At 54.2% G+C, this 20,898-nt stretch overlaps 1 protein-coding gene across 4 annotated transcripts in view; it reads right to left on the bottom strand.

Annotated features, from left to right (window-relative positions):
- LOC132334412 (protocadherin alpha-C2-like) overlaps positions 1-20,898 on the bottom strand; it is a 127,934-nt gene that overhangs the window by 83,429 nt on the left and 23,607 nt on the right. Inside the window, exon 1 of one of the 4 annotated variants that reach the window (XM_059860464.1) lies at positions 14,122-19,042. The exons of 2 other annotated variants lie outside the window; for them this stretch is intronic. In XM_059860464.1, the coding sequence (XP_059716447.1) occupies positions 14,122-16,617 (2,496 nt within the window). In that variant the 5' untranslated portion in view covers positions 16,618-19,042. Of the gene's footprint in view, positions 1-7,155; positions 9,717-14,121; positions 19,043-20,898 lie in introns of those variants that run through there. One more of the 4 variants, XM_059860463.1, reaches the window with a different exon arrangement.

Raw genomic sequence — 20,898 nt, 5'->3', positions numbered from 1 at the left:
AAGAATTGAATGTATAACATGAAATACAAATGTACTGCTTGATTTATTACCCGGCAGCTTTACACATTTCACCTCTAAGCTATAGAGAAAGTTAAATAAGATCTTCACTTTTCCCTTTAAAAATTGCTTTTATTTTCTGACATTTAAGATACACTAAACATGACCCTGAAGTATATCTCAAGGAGCGCTTTGAAGCTGGCCGAGATGAGATCCGAGTCAACTCAGTGCCACCAGCGCAAGGAAAAGATCAGCTGAAAAATAGTGGTGTTGAAAAGAGCCCGGTAATTAAACAATCGCTCTCAGCGTCGGGAAACCATTGAAGAAAATGGTACTGAAACTGTTCTCTTGGTAATTTCTGCTCTGCTGCTGAGAGAGCCAGAAGCTTTCAGCCTACCATCCCTGAACTATTGAACACACACACAGAAGTTTTCCGCTATAATTTTCCCTTAACCAATTTACCGCCTCTCTCCACTCACAGCAAATTTGGACTCTTTGTTCTACAGCGTATTTCTGCACGGATGGGACAAAAGAGCGCTCCATCACTAAGAAAAGTGAGATCAGGTGGTGGGAAATGGTAAATTACCATTTAAAGTAAATGGTAAGAGTTCTCCATCTCTCCACAAAGCATCCTGGATTTTCCTTCACTCCAGCCTCACACACGCACATATTTTCGATGGACTTCTAGAGACAGAAGAACGCTCACAACTTCCACCAACATTTCATCCGCTCTTTTCGCCCCAAAATTATCACATTATGTATTTCAGTTTCTCAAGAGTGGCGAATCGCGACAATCAGAAATCATCTAAATCTAAAACCTCACGAGCGCGTCTTGACGCTTGACTGATAAGTCATCAAATAAGGCGTTCAAAGACGCAATTACATTCACTTTGAGGGAGACATCAAACTACTGAACAACTGACAATTTGAAGGGCGCTGAAAACAGAAAAATAAAATATCTCTTAACATATAGTAAAGCAATTAGACGCCAAGGAGGCAGTAAAAAACAAAAATTACAAACTGCATTAAAAAAATAATGTGCGACGCAAGATATCTTTTTTAAAGTAAATGAAGAAAATATGGAAATTTTGAGGGGCAGTCACGTATAGAGAAAATGAAATTTCAAAATGTGAACACGCACACTGAAGAAAGATCATCACGTCGAAATGCAATACACTGCAAAACTAGGACGTCATTCTAAAACTCTTATCATCAAAAAAGTACTTTAATACATCAAAGATTCATGTATTAAGGAAATCTTACTAGCAAATAGAGAGAAACAAAAATTTCCAAGACTCTTACCGCGCCTGAAGCAAGAGGGGAGACGGACGGCCCCTTCCCAGCAGAACCGTTTTCTGCAGCAGGGCCGGGCGGCGGCGGAGGGAAGTTGGGGCTGAAAACCATGAGGTCGCTCTTGGCAGCGCCGTCCGTCACGCACAGGCTGCGGCTGTGGCGCTGCGAGTAGGACCAGCTGCCCACTTCGCTGGCGCACACGAGCGTGGTGGGCCCGGGCCCCGAGAGCACGGCCGCCCGCGGCGCCCAGCGCGACGCCCCGTACAGCACCACGGCCAGCAGGAAGAGGCTGGACACGGCGCAGATGGCCACCACCAGCCACACGTTGGTGGCCGCGCTGGCCGCGCCGGGCCCGAGCTCGGCGGCCGCCGCCGAGCGCGACAGCGACGACGACGACGACGAGGATCCCGCGGCCAGCGCCGCCTCGGCGGCCTCGAGCAGCGACACGCTGAGCGTGGCCGTGGCCGAGCGCGCCGGCTCGCCGTGGTCGCGCACGACGATCAGCAGCCTCTGGCGAGGCCCGTCCGCCTCGTCCAGCGCCCGCGCCGTGCTCACCTCGCCGCTGTAGAGCCCCACGCGGAACGGGCCCTTGCCCCGCGGCTCCCACAGCTCGTAGCGCAGCCACGCGTTGTAGCCCGAGTCGGCGTCCACGGCGCGGATCTTCGCCACCACCTGCCCCGCCGGCGCCCCCCACGCCGCCCACGCCCACAGCGTGCCCGACTCCGAGCCCGCCCCCGACAGCATCGCCTCCGCTGCCGCCACGGCGCCCGCCTCCGGTGCCGAGCCCGCGGGCGGCAGCAGCGCCGGCGCGTTGTCGTTCTCGTCCAGCACGAAGAGCTGCACCGTGGCGTTGCCGCTCAGCGGCGGCTCCCCCGCGTCCACCGCGCGCACCTCGAACTGCAGCACCTGCAGCTCCTCGTAGTCCAAGGGCTGCAGCGCCCACAGGCGCCCGCTCTCCGCGTCCACCGACACGTAGCTCGACGCCGGACGCCACCCGCCGCCCGAGGACGAGCCCGCGGCCCCACCGCCGCCCACGCTCACGCCGCCGTCCCACAGCGAGTAGCTGACGCGCCCGTTGCCCGCCTCGTCCGGGTCCCGCGCCCACAGCCGCGCCAGCTCCGCGCCCGCCGCGTTGTTCTCCCGCGCCAGCACCGTGTACACGGCCTGCGCGAACGCGGGCGCGTTGTCGTTCACGTCCGACACCGGCACCCGCAGCCCGCGGCTGGCGCGCAGCGCCGGCGCCCCGCCGTCCTCCGCACGCACCTCCACCTCGTACTCCGACACCCGCTCCCGGTCCAGCGCCTCGCGCAGCACCAGCGAGTACGAGCCCGCGAACGTCGCCTCCAGACCGAACGGCGACGCCGGCCACACCCAGCACCGCACGCGACCGTTCTCCCCCGAGTCCCGGTCCGACACGCTCAGCAGGGCCACCACCGTCCCCACCGACGCGTCCTCGGCCACCGGCACCGACAGCGACGTCACCCACACCTCCGGCGCGTTGTCGTTCACGTCCAGCACCTCCAGAACCACCTTGCAGTGACCCGACAGTGAGGGGGAGCCTTTGTCCCTTGCTTCTACAGGGATCTCGTAACTATGCATTTCTTCGTAGTCTAATTTGCCTTGAAGTCTGATTTCTCCTTTGTTTTCGTCGATAGTGAACATTTCTTTAACTGTTGTACTAACACGTCTACTAAATAAATATATAATGTCACTATTGATCCCTTCGTCAGGATCCGTTGCACTAAGGGTGACTAATAGAGTCCCGAGCTCCGAACCTTCTAGGGCTTTAACTTTATACACAGACTGGTTGAACTGGGGCGCGTTGTCGTTCGCATCCTCCACAGAGATCACCAGCTTCATGGTGCCCGTCAGAGACGGCCGGCCCCCGTCACTCGCCGTCAGCACCAACCGGTGCACGGGAACCGTCTCGCGGTCCAGAGGTTTCGTTAAAATAAGACCCAAAGACGCACTCTGGTCATTATTCCCCTGATGATCAAGACTGAAATATTCGCTGGGGCTGAGTGTGTAGGTGAGCTGCGCGTTTGCTCCGATATCCGCATCCGACGCGCCCTCCAGCGGGAAACGAGATCCCGGCACCGACGATTCCGCGATGTTTAGGGCTTCTTCGTCCACACGGAACATGGGGGCATTGTCGTTGATGTCGGTGACCTCCAGCTGCACATGGAAGACGCGCAGCGGCCGCTCCAGCAGCACCTCCAGGCGCAGCGCGCACGGCGCGCTCTTGCCGCACAGCTCCTCCCGGTCGAGCCGCGAGCTCACCAGCAGCGCGCCGCTCGCCCCGCTCACCTCCACGCTCGCCCGCCGGCCCTGCGCCACCAGCCGCAGCCGCCGCGCCTCCGCCTCGCCCGCCTCCAGGCCCAGGTCCTGCGCCAGACGGCCCACCACCGTGCCGGCCTTGGCTTCCTCCGGCACCGAGTAGCGCACCTGCCCGCCCGCCAGCGCCCAGGCCGCCTGCAGCACCAACACACGTAGCACGGGCCCCCACCGCATCGCCGCCGCTGTCGCCTTCGGTCCCTTCCCTGGCCGGCTCTCCGCCACTCCCCCGCCGTCCGCCTTAGGGTCTCCCTGGGACAAGCGGCACGCCGCTCCGCTTTCCCGGCGCCCCGCCCGGGCCGGTCCGGCGCATCCTTCCTCCGGCTGACGGCACCGCGACTGAGGCTCGGGGAGGAGCTGCCGCCTTTCCGTGGTTCACGGCGCCTTCGCGGCCAACAGCGGCACCTGGTGTCCGACCGCGGCTCCTTCCGTGAGCAGCCGCCTGCTGCCCTCCTCCCGCTGCGGCTCCGTGCCGGGATGGACCTGCCGTGGCTCCGCCCGCTCGTCCGACGCGCTCCGAGATTTCCTTTCCGAACACTGCCTTCCTCCGCAGCGGTAATAATTGGTCCTTTTGTCTCCTCCCCTTCTCCCTCTCTTCTTCCCGTTCTCCTTCCTTAAGGCAATTTAATTGAGAAGTACACTTGCCAAAAAGTACATATACTTTAACGCCCATATTAACCCAGGAATTATTCCTAGGAATGTCTTCACTGCATAAAGCCTATACCACTTCTGATCTCCAGACTTCATCTTCTCTCATGCCTCAGGAGGCATAACTCAATTCTCTCATCTATGTTTTCTTCCGGGAGATACTTCAGCTGTTTCCTCTACAGAAGAAGACTGTATCCTCGATCTTCCATCTATAGAAAGTACTCACTTCTTCAGAAGACCTGGATTCACATATAATGTTCTTGGTCTAGTCCAGAAATGCTAGAAACGAACAGAAATTGCTTACCTTTTCATGGCTTTGTGACAGGGATGTAGCAGAGCAATTCCACACAGTCTCCTTGGGTTTTTGTAGAGTAAATGATACACTAAACCCATCATATTACAAAGATCACCTGTGTCTGTCCATAGCAGAATTGTTTTGCCTTCCAAAGTGTATTTCCAACCGAGTAAAGCATCAGCAAATACCAATTCCAAAGACTTTCAACTCCATCAGCGACTCCCTAACTCTGTGCTCTCAACATTCCGATAGAGCAGAAATCCTCTCAAAAGGGTGAAACAGCTCAGGGAACCTGAACTCTCTCATCTTTATGTATCAGTATTTTCTCTAAGTTTTATGCCCCATGTGTAGCTGCACAATGAAGATCAAGGTGTTGGTTATCATTTTTAGGCAGGTAGAAACTCACAGTACAGCAAAATCATGTGCCTGTTACTGATGGAGATGAGCTGCTGCAGGACACAGCAGAATCATTAAACCATGACACAACTGAAGACAAGATAAAAGGGTTGCACCACTGTTCTGGCAAGGCATAGTTCATCTCCTAACAGGTCCCCAGGCTCCCACCTCATCTGCTGACATAAATACATCAGAGCCTCTTCTCTACAGCCACAGCACTTTCTGCTGCCCTGCCCTGTAGGCCAGGCAGTAACATAAACCAGGGAATTTCAGAGATTAATGAGTTGCTGATTCTACCACAGGAAGAATCAACGATACATGCACCCAAAGGTAAAAAACAACAGTAAAAAAAGGAACAAAAAAAACACTAAAAAAGTCCATGTAGGTCTGTCAATAGATATTTTTAATTACACCTGTTGCTATTCTAACTGTTGTCTTGATTTATTTCTAGGTCTCCATTGTCAGACCTGTGTTCAAGGATCACTGTTCAAAATTTCAGGGAAGCAGGGCTGAAAAAGCAAACAGGTTTTTTTCCATCCTCTCAAATCCCTGCTGTATTGCCAACATTTCTGTATCCGTTTCTATGAAGGCAGAAACAAATAAAACCTGAAGCATCACAGCTTTCTCTCGAAGTAAAATTGACCTTAGACTACAAGACAGTGAACCACAGTGATGGCAAGGGGCACAGACTCTGAAATAAAAGAGCATTATTTGGCAGCATGGCTTTCACTCACAACTGCCAACACATCTCCTGATAAAGTCAAGCTAAATCACTCTCTGGAAATCGGGAGTTTCAAGCATCATCCATCTTCATATTCACATGATTATCATAAGGCAAGCACACAATGAGACAAAAAAAAAATCAGTTTATTTTAAAAAAATATTCTCAGGAAAGGAAAAAAATAAATTAAGTAAACACAAATAAGATAATATCAAAACCCCAAACATCCTAGAAATACAATGCCTATGACTGCTGGGTACATGGGACTACCAAGTCAGAAACCAAACTGAGGTGCTTCTACAAATACATTAATCCACCATAAACAAGTCCTCTGCCAATATGTCTATCTCAGTCTAGCATCACAGTGCACATTTTGACATCCACTTTGGTTTGTGTTCTTCTGCAGTTAAGTACCTTACCTTAGAAAGTGCATTTCAATCATACTTAGAAGGGGGAAATGAAAAATGCATCTGTCTTTTCCATGTCCACAGTAATTCTGTAGTACTTCACAAATTAATATATGCCATGCACGGTGAAGAGGCAAGAACTTTAAATATGGATTTTTGTTTCAAAGGTGAAACAAAGAGGAGGACAGACTTCTGAGTAAGAAAAGACTGGAAAACAGATATTCACAGCAGTCAAAAGCAAGAAATTCATTAGAACTGCCCCACCTGTAAGACAGGGAAATGTGGGCAAGTGAAGATACTCCATTCAAAATGAAAGATTGAAAGAGGCACTTAGAGTTGTGATTAACACCACAAGTGGAAGAAAATCAGACCTGATGCCACCAGGTCTGCAAGATAAGGTTTCTGCCCGACACTGCAGTCAGGCAGAAACCTTTAGCAAGAATTGTTCTATTTAATAACTCATGAAGGGATCTCAGAAAGGCAAAGACAGTGATGTATAAAAGATTACAGGAGACACCACCCTATGGAGCAGAGTTCAAATACAAGATCTGCAGGAAAGAACTGCAGAAAAAGTTGATGACTCTGAAGACCTAGGTAGAAAAATGGCAAAAGATTTTGTATGCAGGGGACTACAAAGCTCAGTAGACAAGAAAAAGATGTGGCTTCAAGACAGATTGATTCTGAAACAGCCACTGAATGTTCTAAAATTAAAAAACAGAGAAGAAACTAACATATAGATGAACTCCATTCTCACTGCCATCAAAAATGCAAGACAAAAAAAGTATTTCATTCAGCTTGGCAACGAGGGCAAGATGTAAGTATTTTGAAGAGATCCCCTCCTTAACAAGGTAAAAAGAAGAGAGAGGATCAGAGTCGCATAAAAATCCTGCTGGCATGTAACACATTACAGGCACTGAAGAGGAAAAACACAACCAGCACCCACAGGGTAAACGACACTGAAACACGGACCGCCCCCGCGCCGAGAGGGCGGAGCTCGGCTCCAAGCAGCAACTGCCCAGGGGGTGACTGAGAGGGAACAGAGCGGGAGAGGGAAGAATACTGACCGTGTCGAGGAGAGCGGAGGGCTCCGGCTGCGTGTCCTTGGCTGCAGGAGCGGGCGGCGGCGGAGGGAAGTTGGGGCTGAAAACCATGAGGTCGCTCTTGGCAGCACCGTCGGCCACGCACAGGCTCCGGCTGTGGCGCTGCGAGTAGGACCAGCTGCCCACTTCGCTGGCGCACACGAGCGTGGTGGGCCCGGGCCCCGAGAGCACGGCCGCCCGCGGCGCCCAGCGCGACGCCCCGTACAGCACCACGGCCAGCAGGAAGAGGCTGGACACGGCGCAGATGGCCACCACCAGCCACACGTTGGTGGCCGCGCTGGCCGCGCCGGGCCCGAGCTCCGCGGCCGCCGCCGAGCGCGACAGCGACGACGACGACGAGGATCCCGCGGCCAGCGCCGCCTCGGCCGCCTCGAGCAGCGACACGCTGAGCGTGGCCGTGGCCGAGCGCGCCGGCTCGCCGTGGTCGCGCACGACGATCAGCAGCCTCTGGCGAGGCCCGTCCGCCTCGTCCAGCGCCCGCGCCGTGCTCACCTCGCCGCTGTAGAGCCCCACGCGGAACGGGCCCTTGCCCCGCGGCTCCCACAGCTCGTAGCGCAGCCACGCGTTGTAGCCCGAGTCGGCGTCCACGGCGCGGATCTTCGCCACCACCTGCCCCGCCGGCGCCCCCCACGCCGCCCACGCCCACAGCGTGCCCGACTCCGAGCCCTCGCCCGCCAGAGCCATCGCCGCCTCCGCTGCCGCCACGGCGCCCGCCTCCGGTGCCGAGCCCGCGGGCGGCAGCAGCGCCGGCGCGTTGTCGTTCTCGTCCAGCACGAAGAGCTGCACCGTGGCGTTGCCGCTCAGCGGCGGCTCCCCCGCGTCCACCGCGCGCACCTCGAACTGCAGCACCTGCAGCTCCTCGTAGTCCAAGGGCTGCAGCGCCCACAGGCGCCCGCTCTCCGCGTCCACCGACACGTAGCTCGACGCCGGACGCCACCCGCTGCCCGGCGACGACCCCGCGGCGCCTCCGCCGCCCACGCCCACGCCGCCGTCCCACAGCGAGTAGCTGACGCGCCCGTTGCCCGCCTCGTCCGGGTCCCGCGCCCACAGCCGCGCCAGCTCCGCGCCCGCCGCGTTGTTCTCCCGCGCCAGCACCGTGTACACGGCCTGCGCGAACGCGGGCGCGTTGTCGTTCACGTCCGACACCGGCACCCGCAGCCCGCGGCTGGCGCGCAGCGCCGGCGCCCCGCCGTCCTCCGCACGCACCTCCACCTCGTACTCCGACACCCGCTCCCGGTCCAGCGCCTCGCGCAGCACCAGCGAGTACGAGCCCGCGAACGTCGCCTCCAGACCGAACGGCGACGCCGGCCACACCCAGCACCGCACGCGACCGTTCTCCCCCGAGTCCCGGTCCGACACGCTCAGCAGGGCCACCACCGTCCCCACCGACGCGTCCTCCGGCACCGGCACTGACAGCGACGTCACCCACACCTCCGGCGCGTTGTCGTTCACGTCCAGCACCTCCAGCTCCATGCTGCAGTGACCCGACAGCGAGGGTGTCCCTTTATCCCTCGCTTCGATTTGCAATTCGTGTAAACGAACGTCTTCGAAGTCCAAAGTATCCCTCAGTCTGATCTCGCCTGTCTTGGTGTCAATGGTAAAGAGTTCTTTGTTACCGATAGGAGTCGAACTCAGAATGCTGTAAGAAAACTCCTTATTGCTTCCTTCGTCCGGATCCGTGGCATTCACACGTACAACAAACGTCCCCACTGTAGCATTCTCTGGTATTTGCACTTTATACACAGACTGGTTGAACTGAGGCGCATTGTCGTTTGCATCCTCCACCGAGATCACCAGCTCCATTGTCCCTGTCAGAGATGGCCGGCCCCCGTCACTCGCCATCAGCACCAAGCGGTGCATGGGCATCGTCTCGCGGTCTAAAGACTTTGCGAGTACCAGAAACAGAGACTTCCTGTTTTCATCAGGAGATTTAACATCGAGTGTAAAATATTCGCTGGGACTGAGTGTGTAGGTGAGCTGCGCGTTCGCTCCGATATCCGCATCCGACGCGCCCTCCAGCGGGAAACGAGACCCCGGCAGAGTGGTCAGTTCCGCGATGCTGAGGTTTTTCCGGGCGGCGGGGAAGATGGGGGCATTGTCGTTGATGTCGGTGACCTCCAGCTGCACATGGAAGACGCGCAGCGGCCGCTCCAGCAGCACCTCCAGGCGCAGCGCGCACGGCGCGCTCTTGCCGCACAGCTCCTCCCGGTCGAGCCGCGAGCTCACCAGCAGCGCGCCGCTCGCCCCGCTCACCTCCACGCTCGCCCGCCGGCCCTGCGCCACCAGCCGCAGCCGCCGCGCCTCCGCCTCGCCCGCCTCCAGGCCCAGGTCCTGCGCCAGACGGCCCACCACCGTGCCGGCCTTGGCTTCCTCCGGCACCGAGTAGCGCACCTGCCCGCCCGCCAGCGCCCAGGCCGCCTGCAGCACCAGCACCCGCAGCACCGCCGCACAACAACGCTCGCCCATCCTTCCTGCCGCCGCCGCCTCTGTGGCCGCTGCCGCTGTGGCTGCCGGTTCCGGCCCGGGCCCCGCACGGCTCCCCGCCGCCGCCCGGACGCTCCGGCTCTGCTGCCCGGCCCGCGCCGCCCCCCCGCGCTCACAGCCGGGCTCTCCGCCGCACCGGGGCGGAGCCGCCCACACGGAGCCGTTCCTGAGCCTGCAGCGACACCGTGCGCTCCTCCGCCGCCTGTCACACTCCGCGGCATCTCCTGTGCCTTCGCTCCGTCATGGCCATCTCCTTTGCTTTTTTCTTATCGTGCTCATTATATATTTTATCATTTGGACTTTTCCCACTGCTGTCTTCTTACCGTTCCTGATATACCGACAGTCGCCTCTGAAGCCAGACAGCAGAAAAAACAGGCTGGATCCACGAACTCGACTCCACACGGCATTAGCGTTGGACCGTGGAATATTCTAATCGAGGTGGGGGCTCTAGAGATCCAGCTCCACCCAGCGATTTGAGGTAAGGTCGTTTCGTACTGCTCATCTCCTTCGCTGTTGTTTTCTTTCTCGTCTGTCTCATCTTCCATTCTTAATTACCTTCTTGTGTAATACCTTCATAGCACCTTCTCTTTCTCTTCTCACTCCTTTTATGTCCTCCTTTCTTGATCTTCTTCCTTTCTGTTTACAGTGAGATCATGTGTGACATAGCAGGAAATTCATCTGTCCATCCTTCCTTTCTTCCATTTTTCCATCTTCCTCCTGTTCTTCACTGTCCTTAAGCACACACATGCTCTCTTCTTTATCTCCATTACCAATGTATTTTTCCATTACTTCACCCTCCCCATGAAGCACGAACACACCACTGGTGACAGTTCTTGTTCCTCTCCATTGGCATCTTTCATCTCTCCACTCAAGGAACAAACTTCCTGCTCACTTCAAGTCCAAGTCCATGCCAGACTGACAGATTGCTATTTCACCTCACCTTCTGGAAGGAAACCACACCCTTTAGGCCCCATCCTCTCAAGGGAGAGATTTCACAGCCCTCTCAAACACAGGCCAAATCCCTATGTACTTTGACACTGGTGTAAACAGACTTGACTAAGAACAAACAACCCAGTGAATCTTCTTCAGGAGCTCAAAGCCACCAAGGCCCAGCACACCAATCCATCCCGAGTGCTGAAAAAAATATGGAGCAACCACAGCTTCTGAACACTCTTCATACACTCTGATGAAGAGCTGTTCTTCAGGCCTCATTTGCCACCTGCATGCTGAATGTAAATTTGTGGCTTCATGTTTCAGGCAGGCCAGCACAGTCAGAAACACACAGCAAGAATGTCCAACCCCAGGGGCATATTCCCCGTGGAATGCCTCTGTGCAGCCTGATCCACAGGGTAAAGGCAATGGAGTCATTTTATCTGTCATTATCTCTGAGAACACATCCCCAGTTCCCAACACATCCACTCTGAGAAATGTGTTAGGGTCTCTCCTTCATCCATGCTTGCTGTTATTTGCTCATACTGTGTCTGGAGAAAGAAGATAGGAACAGGAGGAGGCAGTGGTGCTCTGCTGATCCAGTAAAGGAATCAAAGAGCATTTCAAACTTGAGGGCATCCATAAGGATCATCAAATCCAACCCTAAATCCAGGCACATTTGGTCAATCCAAAATGAAGATACCGTAACTAAAGATGTATAAAGGTACAACTGCATTTCAGATGCATCTTCTTTAGGTAGCAGCAACTTACCTGAAGCATCCCTGGCTCCTTCAGAAAATATTTACTGTCAAGGGAGGGAATTGGTTCTGAAGCATATTTTCTTCTAATGTTATCAAAGATTTCTGGGGAAGATGAATAGGGGAAAATGACCCACATTCTGCAAAAGCTCTAAATCACAGAACAGAGCACAATGATTCTTCATGTACTTTTATCACATGCAAAGTGGGAGAGACCCTGCAAATCTAAGGACATTCTCCCAACCTCAGCCTCAGCTTAGAAGACTGGACAATCCATCCCTCATACTGATAGTCAGCTACTGGAAACTCTGCTACCTGACAGCTGCCAAAATTCAGCAGTCTGCATTTCATCCACTGTTACCAACACATGGCCAATGCAAAAGAAAAAAAAATAAAAAAGATGGAATGTTTTGGTAAAAGGAGAGAAGAAAACTAGAAGGTCCCATTCCACCATATCAAAATGCCAGGTCTGGAAACTTCTTGGTTATGGACAGAGGTTTTTCCACTCCCTATCAAGTCGAGAGCAGAGATGTAAACAAGGAGAGCTTTGAAGAAGGCTGACCAAGCAAGACTGATATTTGGAAAAGCTGCTGTTTCACCAACAGCCTGTTTTCAAAAGCAAGTGATCTAAATTGTGTATGGAAGATGTCTTCACATCTGGCAGGAAGAGCACCGAGAATACCAAGGATACACAGGACTTCAGAAGGACCTGAGAGGATCCCAGGAGAGCAACCCTGGCTGATGGGTGTCTTCACCAGCTTTTCCAGTGGAATTCTCTGTCCCAAGCTCTGGGAAATGAATCTCCAGCTAAGCAGCTGGAGCTTTTCTTCCCCAGTGATAGTGCTTATGCTACACAGCATCTCCATTTCCTCAGTAAAGAAACTTCTCCACTCGTAGTCATCCTCCCCACAAGAGAGGGCCCAAGCAGTACTCCCTGCCACTTGGAGAATTACAGCTGCAGTAGCCAAACTGCCCCACCAAATCAGCTTGTCCCAGCAATAAAACCCACACCAAGCATGATCCAGGCCTTTGCACATCCCCACCTTCCCTCACAACTGGCACAAAGAATTTATGAAGGGATGCAAAGCCACAGAATGTCTGGCACTGTGTGAAATTTACCCTAAACGTGCTGAGCTTTTTCAGCAATCTCAGATGGAAACACCACAGAGCCACACATTAGAGATGTTTGAAATTCTGTGATCAGAGTGACAGCTCTGATCCTGATCCAGATTCATTTTATTTTGAGAGAACCACACCAAATGCTGAAGCACAAGCACAGTCACAATATCAATTGTGGGGGAGAATTTCTATGATAACATCAGAGCTGGGCTGCTCTTCAGGGTTTGGTGGGGCCATGCAGGTATCAGGGTTAAGCATGGCAAGGGGACACCCCATTTCTACTGAGGCTGACCCTGCAAGTGCTCAGGTAGGAGATACGAGGCACACACAGATTATACTCTCTTCCTCATCACATCCTCTTGCAAATCCCACTTGACAAGCAGCAAGGAACCATCATGGCAAAATCAACAGCTGAGGAAGCTGCTATAGATGTGGACTCCTACACAAGGACTCCAGCAAGCTGAAGTCTTACCCTCCCACAATGCCTTCCTCAAAACAAGAAGGAAGTGGTTCATCAAACAACATTCAGCATTGCATTTCCTCTTACCAACCATACAGTAATAATGTACCAGCACAAACCACTTTCTGTTTCTGTTTTCTGCATCATCTCAAAGGACTTTGTGGTCATTTCAACAGAACACGGCATCCCAAGGTCCACAAGGCCTCAAACTCCAGAACCACAGAGTGTTGCAAAAGATCCCAAGCAGAAGCACTCTGTGCCCATCCTGCCTCACAGTTTTATCTAGGTATCCTTCGTTCATCACTCTGGGACATGAACTCTCAAGACAACCAAATCGTGACTCATTCTTCTCTTAAGACATGGCTCATGGCCTTCTCAATGAATTCCACCTTCCTCAGGCAGCTCTTCTGCTCAAGGTCCCATTAGAACAAATCCGGGCCTGACTCTGCCACTGCCACACTCACTTTAGTAAACGTGCTAGAGTATCCTTCATTTACAGAAAGGAAAAAACATACAAGGAAAAAGTTGATATTAAAGGCCATACTGGCTTTCCTACTTTCTTAATGAGCCTGATGATGGAACCTAAATGCAGAATTGTTGTTTCTACAGGGAGTCAAATACTTGAAGTCCCAAGTGTAATTTTGTGTCACATCTCAGGCATGGAAAATGAAAGAGGACAGTTTTCACTAATAACCCAGACCAAATACCAACATAGTCAGAAGTCACCAAAGGCATAACTCAAAATACGTGACTGGGGGACTGTCACCACCACAGCTTGTCGTGTATTCCTGCACCAAGCTGACAATGAAACCCTTCAAGCAAAAAAGTACGAAAGTTGCCTGCAAAACCGGCACTTCGCAGCACCTCTCCCTGCAATAGGCAGAGATTTCATTCCTTGGTAGAACTCCAGCCCAGGACAGAGAGACTCGCCTGTGGATGGTAACTGCAATGGGGTGCCATAATAACTTAATTCTGCTTCCACACACCAAGAAATTGCAAAATCAGAAAAGACCGACGGTGGAAATGTCCTTTTAACATCCTTAAACACCCACTGCCCTGAGGCTGCGGGGGCGGAGCCTCGCTGCAAGTAAGAACTACCAGGGGGCAGGAGAGAATGGGCGGAGGAGAAAAGAGATTGTGAATGAAACAGCGAGAGGCAAAAAAGGTATTGCCACTGACCGTGTCGAGGAGAGCGGAGGGTTCCGGCTGCGTGTCCTTGGCTGTAGAACAGGGCGGCGGCGGAGGGAAGTTGGGGCTGAAAACCATGAGGTCGCTCTTGGCAGCGCCGTCCGTCACGCACAGGCTGCGGCTGTGGCGCTGCGAGTAGGACCAGCTGCCCACTTCGCTGGCGCACACGAGCGTGGTGGGCCCGGGCCCCGAGAGCACGGCCGCCCGCGGCGCCCAGCGCGACGCCCCGTACAGCACCACGGCCAGCAGGAAGAGGCTGGACACGGCGCAGATGGCCACCACCAGCCACACGTTGGTGGCCGCGCTGGCCGCGCCGGGCCCGAGCTCGGCGGCCGCCGCCGAGCGCGACAGCGACGACGACGACGAGGATCCCGCGGCCAGCGCCGCCTCGGCCGCCTCGAGCAGCGACACGCTGAGCGTGGCCGTGGCCGAGCGCGCCGGCTCGCCGTGGTCGCGCACGACGATCAGCAGCCTCTGGCGAGGCCCGTCCGCCTCGTCCAGCGCCCGCGCCGTGCTCACCTCGCCGCTGTAGAGCCCCACGCGGAACGGGCCCTTGCCCCGCGGCTCCCACAGCTCGTAGCGCAGCCACGCGTTGTAGCCCGAGTCGGCGTCCACGGCGCGGATCTTCGCCACCACCTGCCCCGCCGGCGCCCCCCACGCCGCCCACGCCCACAGCGTGCCCGACTCCGAGCCCGCCCCCGACAGCATCGCCTCCGCTGCCGCCACGGCGCCCGCCTCCGGTGCCGAGCCCGCGGGCGGCAGCAGCGCCGGCGCGTTGTCGTTCTCGTCCAGCACGAAGAGCTGCACCGTGGCGTTGCCGCTCAGCGGCGGCTCCCCCGCGTCCACCGCGCGCACCTCGAACTGCAGCACCTGCAGCTCCTCGTAGTCCAAGGGCTGCAGCGCCCACAGGCGCCCGCTCTCCGCGTCCACCGACACGTAGCTCGACGCCGGACGCCACCCGCCGCCCGGCGACGACCCCGCGGCGCCTCCGCCGCCCACGCCCACGCCGCCCTCCCACAGCGAGTAGCTGACGCGCCCGTTGCCCGCCTCGTCCGGGTCCCGCGCCCACAGCCGCGCCAGCTCCGCGCCCGCCGCGTTGTTCTCCCGCGCCAGCACCGTGTACACGGCCTGCGCGAACGCGGGCGCGTTGTCGTTCACGTCCGACACCGGCACCCGCAGCCCGCGGCTGGCGCGCAGCGCCGGCACCCCGCCGTCCTCCGCACGCACCTCCACCTCGTACTCCGACACCCGCTCCCGGTCCAGCGCCTCGCGCAGCACCAGCGAGTACGAGCCCGCGAACGTCGCCTCCAGACCGAACGGCGACGCCGGCCACACCCAGCACCGCACGCGACCGTTCTCCCCCGAGTCCCGGTCCGACACGCTCAGCAGGGCCACCACCGTCCCCACCGACGCGTCCTCGGCCACCGGCACCGACAGCGACGTCACCCACACCTCCGGCGCGTTGTCGTTCACGTCCAGCACCTCCAGTTCCACGCTACAATGACCCGATAGCGGGGGTGTCCCTTTATCCGTCGCTTCGATTTGCAATTCGTGTAAATGAACGTCTTCGAAGTCCAAAGAACCCTTCAGTTTGATCTCGCCCGTCTTACTGTCAATGATAAAGAGATCTTTGTTACCCATAGGAGTCGAACTCAAGATACTGTAAGAAAACTCTCTATTGCTTCCTTCGTCCGGATCCGTGGCATTCACACGTGCTATCAGCGTCCCCTCTGTAGCGTTCTCTGTCAGCTGCACTTTATACGCAGACTGGTTGAACCGGGGAGCGTTGTCGTTTGCATCCAGAACCGAGATCACCAGCTCCATTGTCCCTGTCAGAGACGGCCGGCCCCCGTCACTCGCCGTCAGCACCAACCGGTGCACGGGAATAGTCTCGCGGTCTAAAGACTTTGCGAGTACCAGAAACAGAGACTTCCTGTTTTCATCAGACGATTTAACATCGAGTGTAAAATACTCGCTATGGCTGAGTATGTAGGAGAGCTGAGCGTTCACTCCGATATCCGCATCCGACGCGCCCTCCAGCGGGAAACGAGACCCCGGCAGAGTGGTCAGTTCCGCGATGCTGAGGTTTCTGCGGGCGGCGGGGAAGACGGGGGCATTGTCGTTGATGTCGGTGACCTCCAGCTGCACATGGAAGACGCGCAGCGGCCGCTCCAGCAGCACCTCCAGGCGCAGCGCGCACGGCGCGCTCTTGCCGCACAGCTCCTCCCGGTCGAGCCGCGAGCTCACCAGCAGCGCGCCGCTCGCCCCGCTCACCTCCACGCTCGCCCGCCGGCCCTGCGCCACCAGCCGCAGCCGCCGCGCCTCCGCCTCGCCCGCCTCCAGGCCCAGGTCCTGCGCCAGGCGGCCCACCACCGTGCCGGCCTTGGCTTCCTCCGGCACCGAGTAGCGCACCTGCCCGCCCGCCAGCGCCCAGGCCGCCTGCAGCACCAGCACCCGCAGCACCGCCGCGCAACAACGCTCGCCCATCCTTCCAGCTGCCGCCGCCGCTGTGGTTGCCGCCGTCTCTGTGGCCGCCAGCCCCGGCCCGGGCCCCGCACGGCTCCCCGCCGCCGCCCGGACGCTCCGGCTCTGCTGCCCGGCCCGCGCCGCCCCCCCGCGCTCACAGCCGGGCTCTCCGCCGCACCGGGGCGGAGCCGCCCACACGGAGCCGTTCCTGAGCCTGCAGCGACACCGTGCGCTCCTCCGCCGCCTGTCACACTCCGCGGCATCTCCTGTGCCTTCGCTCCGTCATGGCCATCTCCTTTGCTTTTTTTCTTATCGTGCTCATTATATATTTTATCATTTGGACTTTTCCCGCTGCTGTCTTCTTACCGTTCCTGATATACCGACAGTCGCCTCCGAAGCCAGACAGCAGGAAAAACAGGCTGGATCCACGAACTCGACTCCACACGGCATTAGCGTTGGACCGTGGAATATTCTAATCGAGGTGGGGGCTCTAGAGATCCAGCTCCACCCAGCGATTTGAGGTAAGGTCGTTTCGTACTGCTCATCTCCTTCGCTGTTGTTTTCTTTCTCGTCTGTCTCATCTTCCATTCTTAATTACCTTCTTGTGTAATACCTTCATAGCACCTTCTCTTTCTCTTCTCACTCCTTTTATGTCCTCCTTTCTTGATCTTCTTCCTTTCTGTTTACAGTGAGATCATGTGTGACATAGCAGGAAATTCATCTGTCCATCCTTCCTTACATTTTTCCATCTTCCTCCTGTTCTTCACTGTCCTTAAGCACACACATGCTCTCTTCTTTATCTCCATTACCAATGTATTTTTCCATTACTTCACCCTCCCCATGAAGCACGAACACACCACTGGTGACAGTTCTTGTTCCTCTCCATTGGCATCTTTCATCTCTCCACTCAAGGAACAAACTTCCTGCTCACTTCAAGTCCAAGTCCATGCCAGACTGACAGATTGCTATTTCACCTCACCTTCTGGAAGGAAACCACACCCTTTAGGCCCCATCCTCTCAAGGGAGAGATTTCACAGCCCTCTCAAACACAGGCCAAATCCCTATGTACTTTGACACTGGTGTAAACAGACTTGACTAAGCACAAACAACCCAGTGAATCTTCTTCAAGAGCTCAAAGCCACCAAGGCCCAGCACACCAATCCATCCCGAATGCTGAAAAAAATATGGAGCAACCACAGCTTCTGAACCCTCTTCATACACTCTGATGAAGAGCTGTTCTTCAGGCCTCATTTGCCACCTGCATGCTGAATGTAAATTTGTGGCTTCATGTTTCAGGCAGGCCAGCACAGTCAGAAACACACAGCAAGAATGTCCAACCCCAGGGGCATATTCCCCGTGGAATGCCTCTGTGCAGCCTGATCCACAGGGTAAAGGCAATGGAGTCATTTTATCTGTGTCATTATCTCTGAGAACACACCCCCAATTCCCCACACATCCACTCTGAGAAATGTGTTAAGGTCCCTCCTTCATCCGTGCTTCCTGTTATTTGCTCATACTGTGTCTGGAGAAAGAAGATAGGAACAGGAGGAGGCAGTGGTGCTCTGCTGATCCAGTAAAGGAATCAAAGAGTATTTCAAACTTGAGGGCACCCATAAGGATCATCAAATCCAACTCCAAATCCAGGCACATTTGGTCAATCCAAAATGAAGATACCGTAACTAAAGATGTATAAAGGTACAACTGCATTTCAGATGCATCTTCTTTAGGTAGCAGCAACTTACCTGAAGCATCCCTGGCTCCTTCAGAAAATATTTACTGTCAAGGGAGGGAATTGGTTCTGAAGCATATTTTCTTCTAATGTTATCAGAGATTTCTGGGGAAGATGAATAGGGGAAAATGACCCACATTCTGCAAAAGCTCTAAATCACAGAACAGAGCACAGTGATTCTTCATGTACTTTTATCACATGCAAAGTGGGAGAGACCCTGCAAATCTAAGGACATTCTCCCAACCTCAGCCTCAGCTTAGAAGACTGGACAATCCATCCCTCATACTGATAGTCAGCTACTGGAAACTCTGCCACCTGACAGCTGCCAAAATTCAGCAGTCTGCATTTCATCCACTGTTACCAACACATGGCCAATGCAAAAGAAAAAAAAATAAAAAAGATGGAATGTTTTGGTTAAAGGAGAGAAGAAAACTAGAAGGTTCAATTCCACCATATCAAAATGCCAGGTCTGGAAACTTCTTGGTTATGGACAGAGGTTTTTCCACTCCCTATCAAGTCGAGAGCAGAGATGTAAACAAGGAGAGCTTTGAAGAAGGCTGACCAAGCAAGACTGATATTTGGAAAAGCTGCTGTTTCACCAACAGCCTATTTTCAAAAGCAAGTGATCTAAATTGTGTATGGAAGATGTCTTCACATCTGGCAGGAAGAGCACCGAGAATACCAAAGATACACAGGACTTCAGAAGGACCTGAGAGGATCCCAGGAGTGCAACCCTGGCTGATGGGTGTCTTCACCAGCTTTTCCACTGGAATTCTCTGTCCCAAGCTCTGGGAAATGAATCTCCAGCTAAGCAGCTGGAGCTTTTCTTCCTCAGTGATAGTGCTTATGCTACACAGCATCTCCATTTCCTCAGTAAAGAAACTTCTCCACTCATAGTCATCCTCCCCACAAGAGAGAGGGCCCAAGCGGTACTCCCTGCCACTTGGAGGATTTCAGCTGCAGTAGCCAAACTGCCCCACCAAATCAGCTTGTCCCAGCAATAAAACCCACACCAAGCATGATCCAGGCCTTTGCACATCCCCACCTTCCCTCACAACTGGCACAAAGAATTTATGAAGGGATGCAAAGCCACAGAATGTCTGGCACTGTGTGAAATTTACCCTAAACATGCTGAGCTTTTTCAGCAATCTCAGATGGAAACACCACAGAGCCACACATTAGAGATGTTTGAAATTCTGTGATCAGAGTGACAGCTCTGATCCTGATCCAGATTCATTTTATTTTGAGAGAACCACACCAAATGCTGAAGCACAAGCACAGTCACAATATCAATTGTGGGGGAGAATTTCTACGATAACATCAGAGCAGGGCTGCTCTTCAGGGTTTGGTGGGGCTATGCAGGTATCAGGGTTAAGCATGGCAAGGGGACACCCCATTTCTACTGAGGCTGACCCTGCAAGTGCTCAGGTAGGAGATACGAGGCACACACAGATTATACTCTCTTCCTCATCACATCCTCTTGCAAATCCCACTTGACAAGCAGCAAGGAACCATCATGGCAAAATCAACAGCTGAGGAAGCTGCTACAGAGTTGGACTCCTACACAAGGACTCCAGCAAGCTGAAGTCTTACCCTCCCACAATGCCTTCCTCAAAATAAGAAGGAAGTGGTTCATCAAACAACATTCAGCATTGCATTTCCTCTTACCAACCATACAGTAATAATGTACCAGCACAAACCACTTTCTGTTTCTGTTTTCTGCATCATCTCAAAGGACTTTGTGGTCATTTCAACAGCACACAGCATCCCAAGGTCCACAAGGCCTCAAACTCCAGAACCACAGAGTGTTGCAAAAGATCCCAAGCAGAAGCACTCTGTGCCCATCCTGCCTCACAGTTTTATCTAGGTATCCTTCGTTCATCACTCTGGGACATGAGCTCTCAAGACAACCAAATCGTGACTCATTCTTCTCTTAAGACATGGCCCATGGCCTTCTCAATGAATTCCACCTTCCTCAGGCAGCTCTTCTGCTCAAGGTCCCATTAGAACAAATCCGGGCCTGACTCTGCCACTGCCACACTCACTTAGTAAACGTGCTAGATTTTCCTTCATTTACAGAAAGGAAAAAACATACAAGGAAAAATTTAATATTAAAGGCCATACTGGCTTTCCTACTTTCTTAATGAGCCTGATGATGGAACCTAAATGCAGAATTGTTGTTTCTACAGGGAGTCAAATAGTTGAAGTCCCAAGTGTAATTTTGTGTCACATCTCAGGCATGGAAAATGAAAGAGGACAGTTTTCAGTAATAACCCAGACCAAATACCAAGATAGTCAGAAGTCACCAAAGGCATAACTCAAAATACGTGACTGGGGGACTGTCACCACCACGGCTTGTCTTGTATACCTGCACCAAGCTGACACTGAAACCCCTTCAAGCAAAAAAGTACGAAAGTTGCCTGCAAAACCGGCACTTCGCAGCACCTCTCCCTGCAATAGGCAGAGATTTCATTCCTTGGTAGAACTCCAGCCCAGCACAGAGAGACTCACCTGTGGATGGTAACTGCAGTGGGGTGCCATAATAACTTAATTCTGCTTCCACACACCAAGAA

The sequence above is a fragment of the Haemorhous mexicanus genome, chromosome 15 (assembly GCF_027477595.1).
Source record: "Haemorhous mexicanus isolate bHaeMex1 chromosome 15, bHaeMex1.pri, whole genome shotgun sequence".
Classification (NCBI taxonomy): domain Eukaryota; kingdom Metazoa; phylum Chordata; class Aves; order Passeriformes; family Fringillidae; genus Haemorhous; species Haemorhous mexicanus.
The sequence above is the reverse complement of the archived record's forward strand: the minus strand, read 5'-3'. Positions and strand labels throughout refer to the sequence as shown.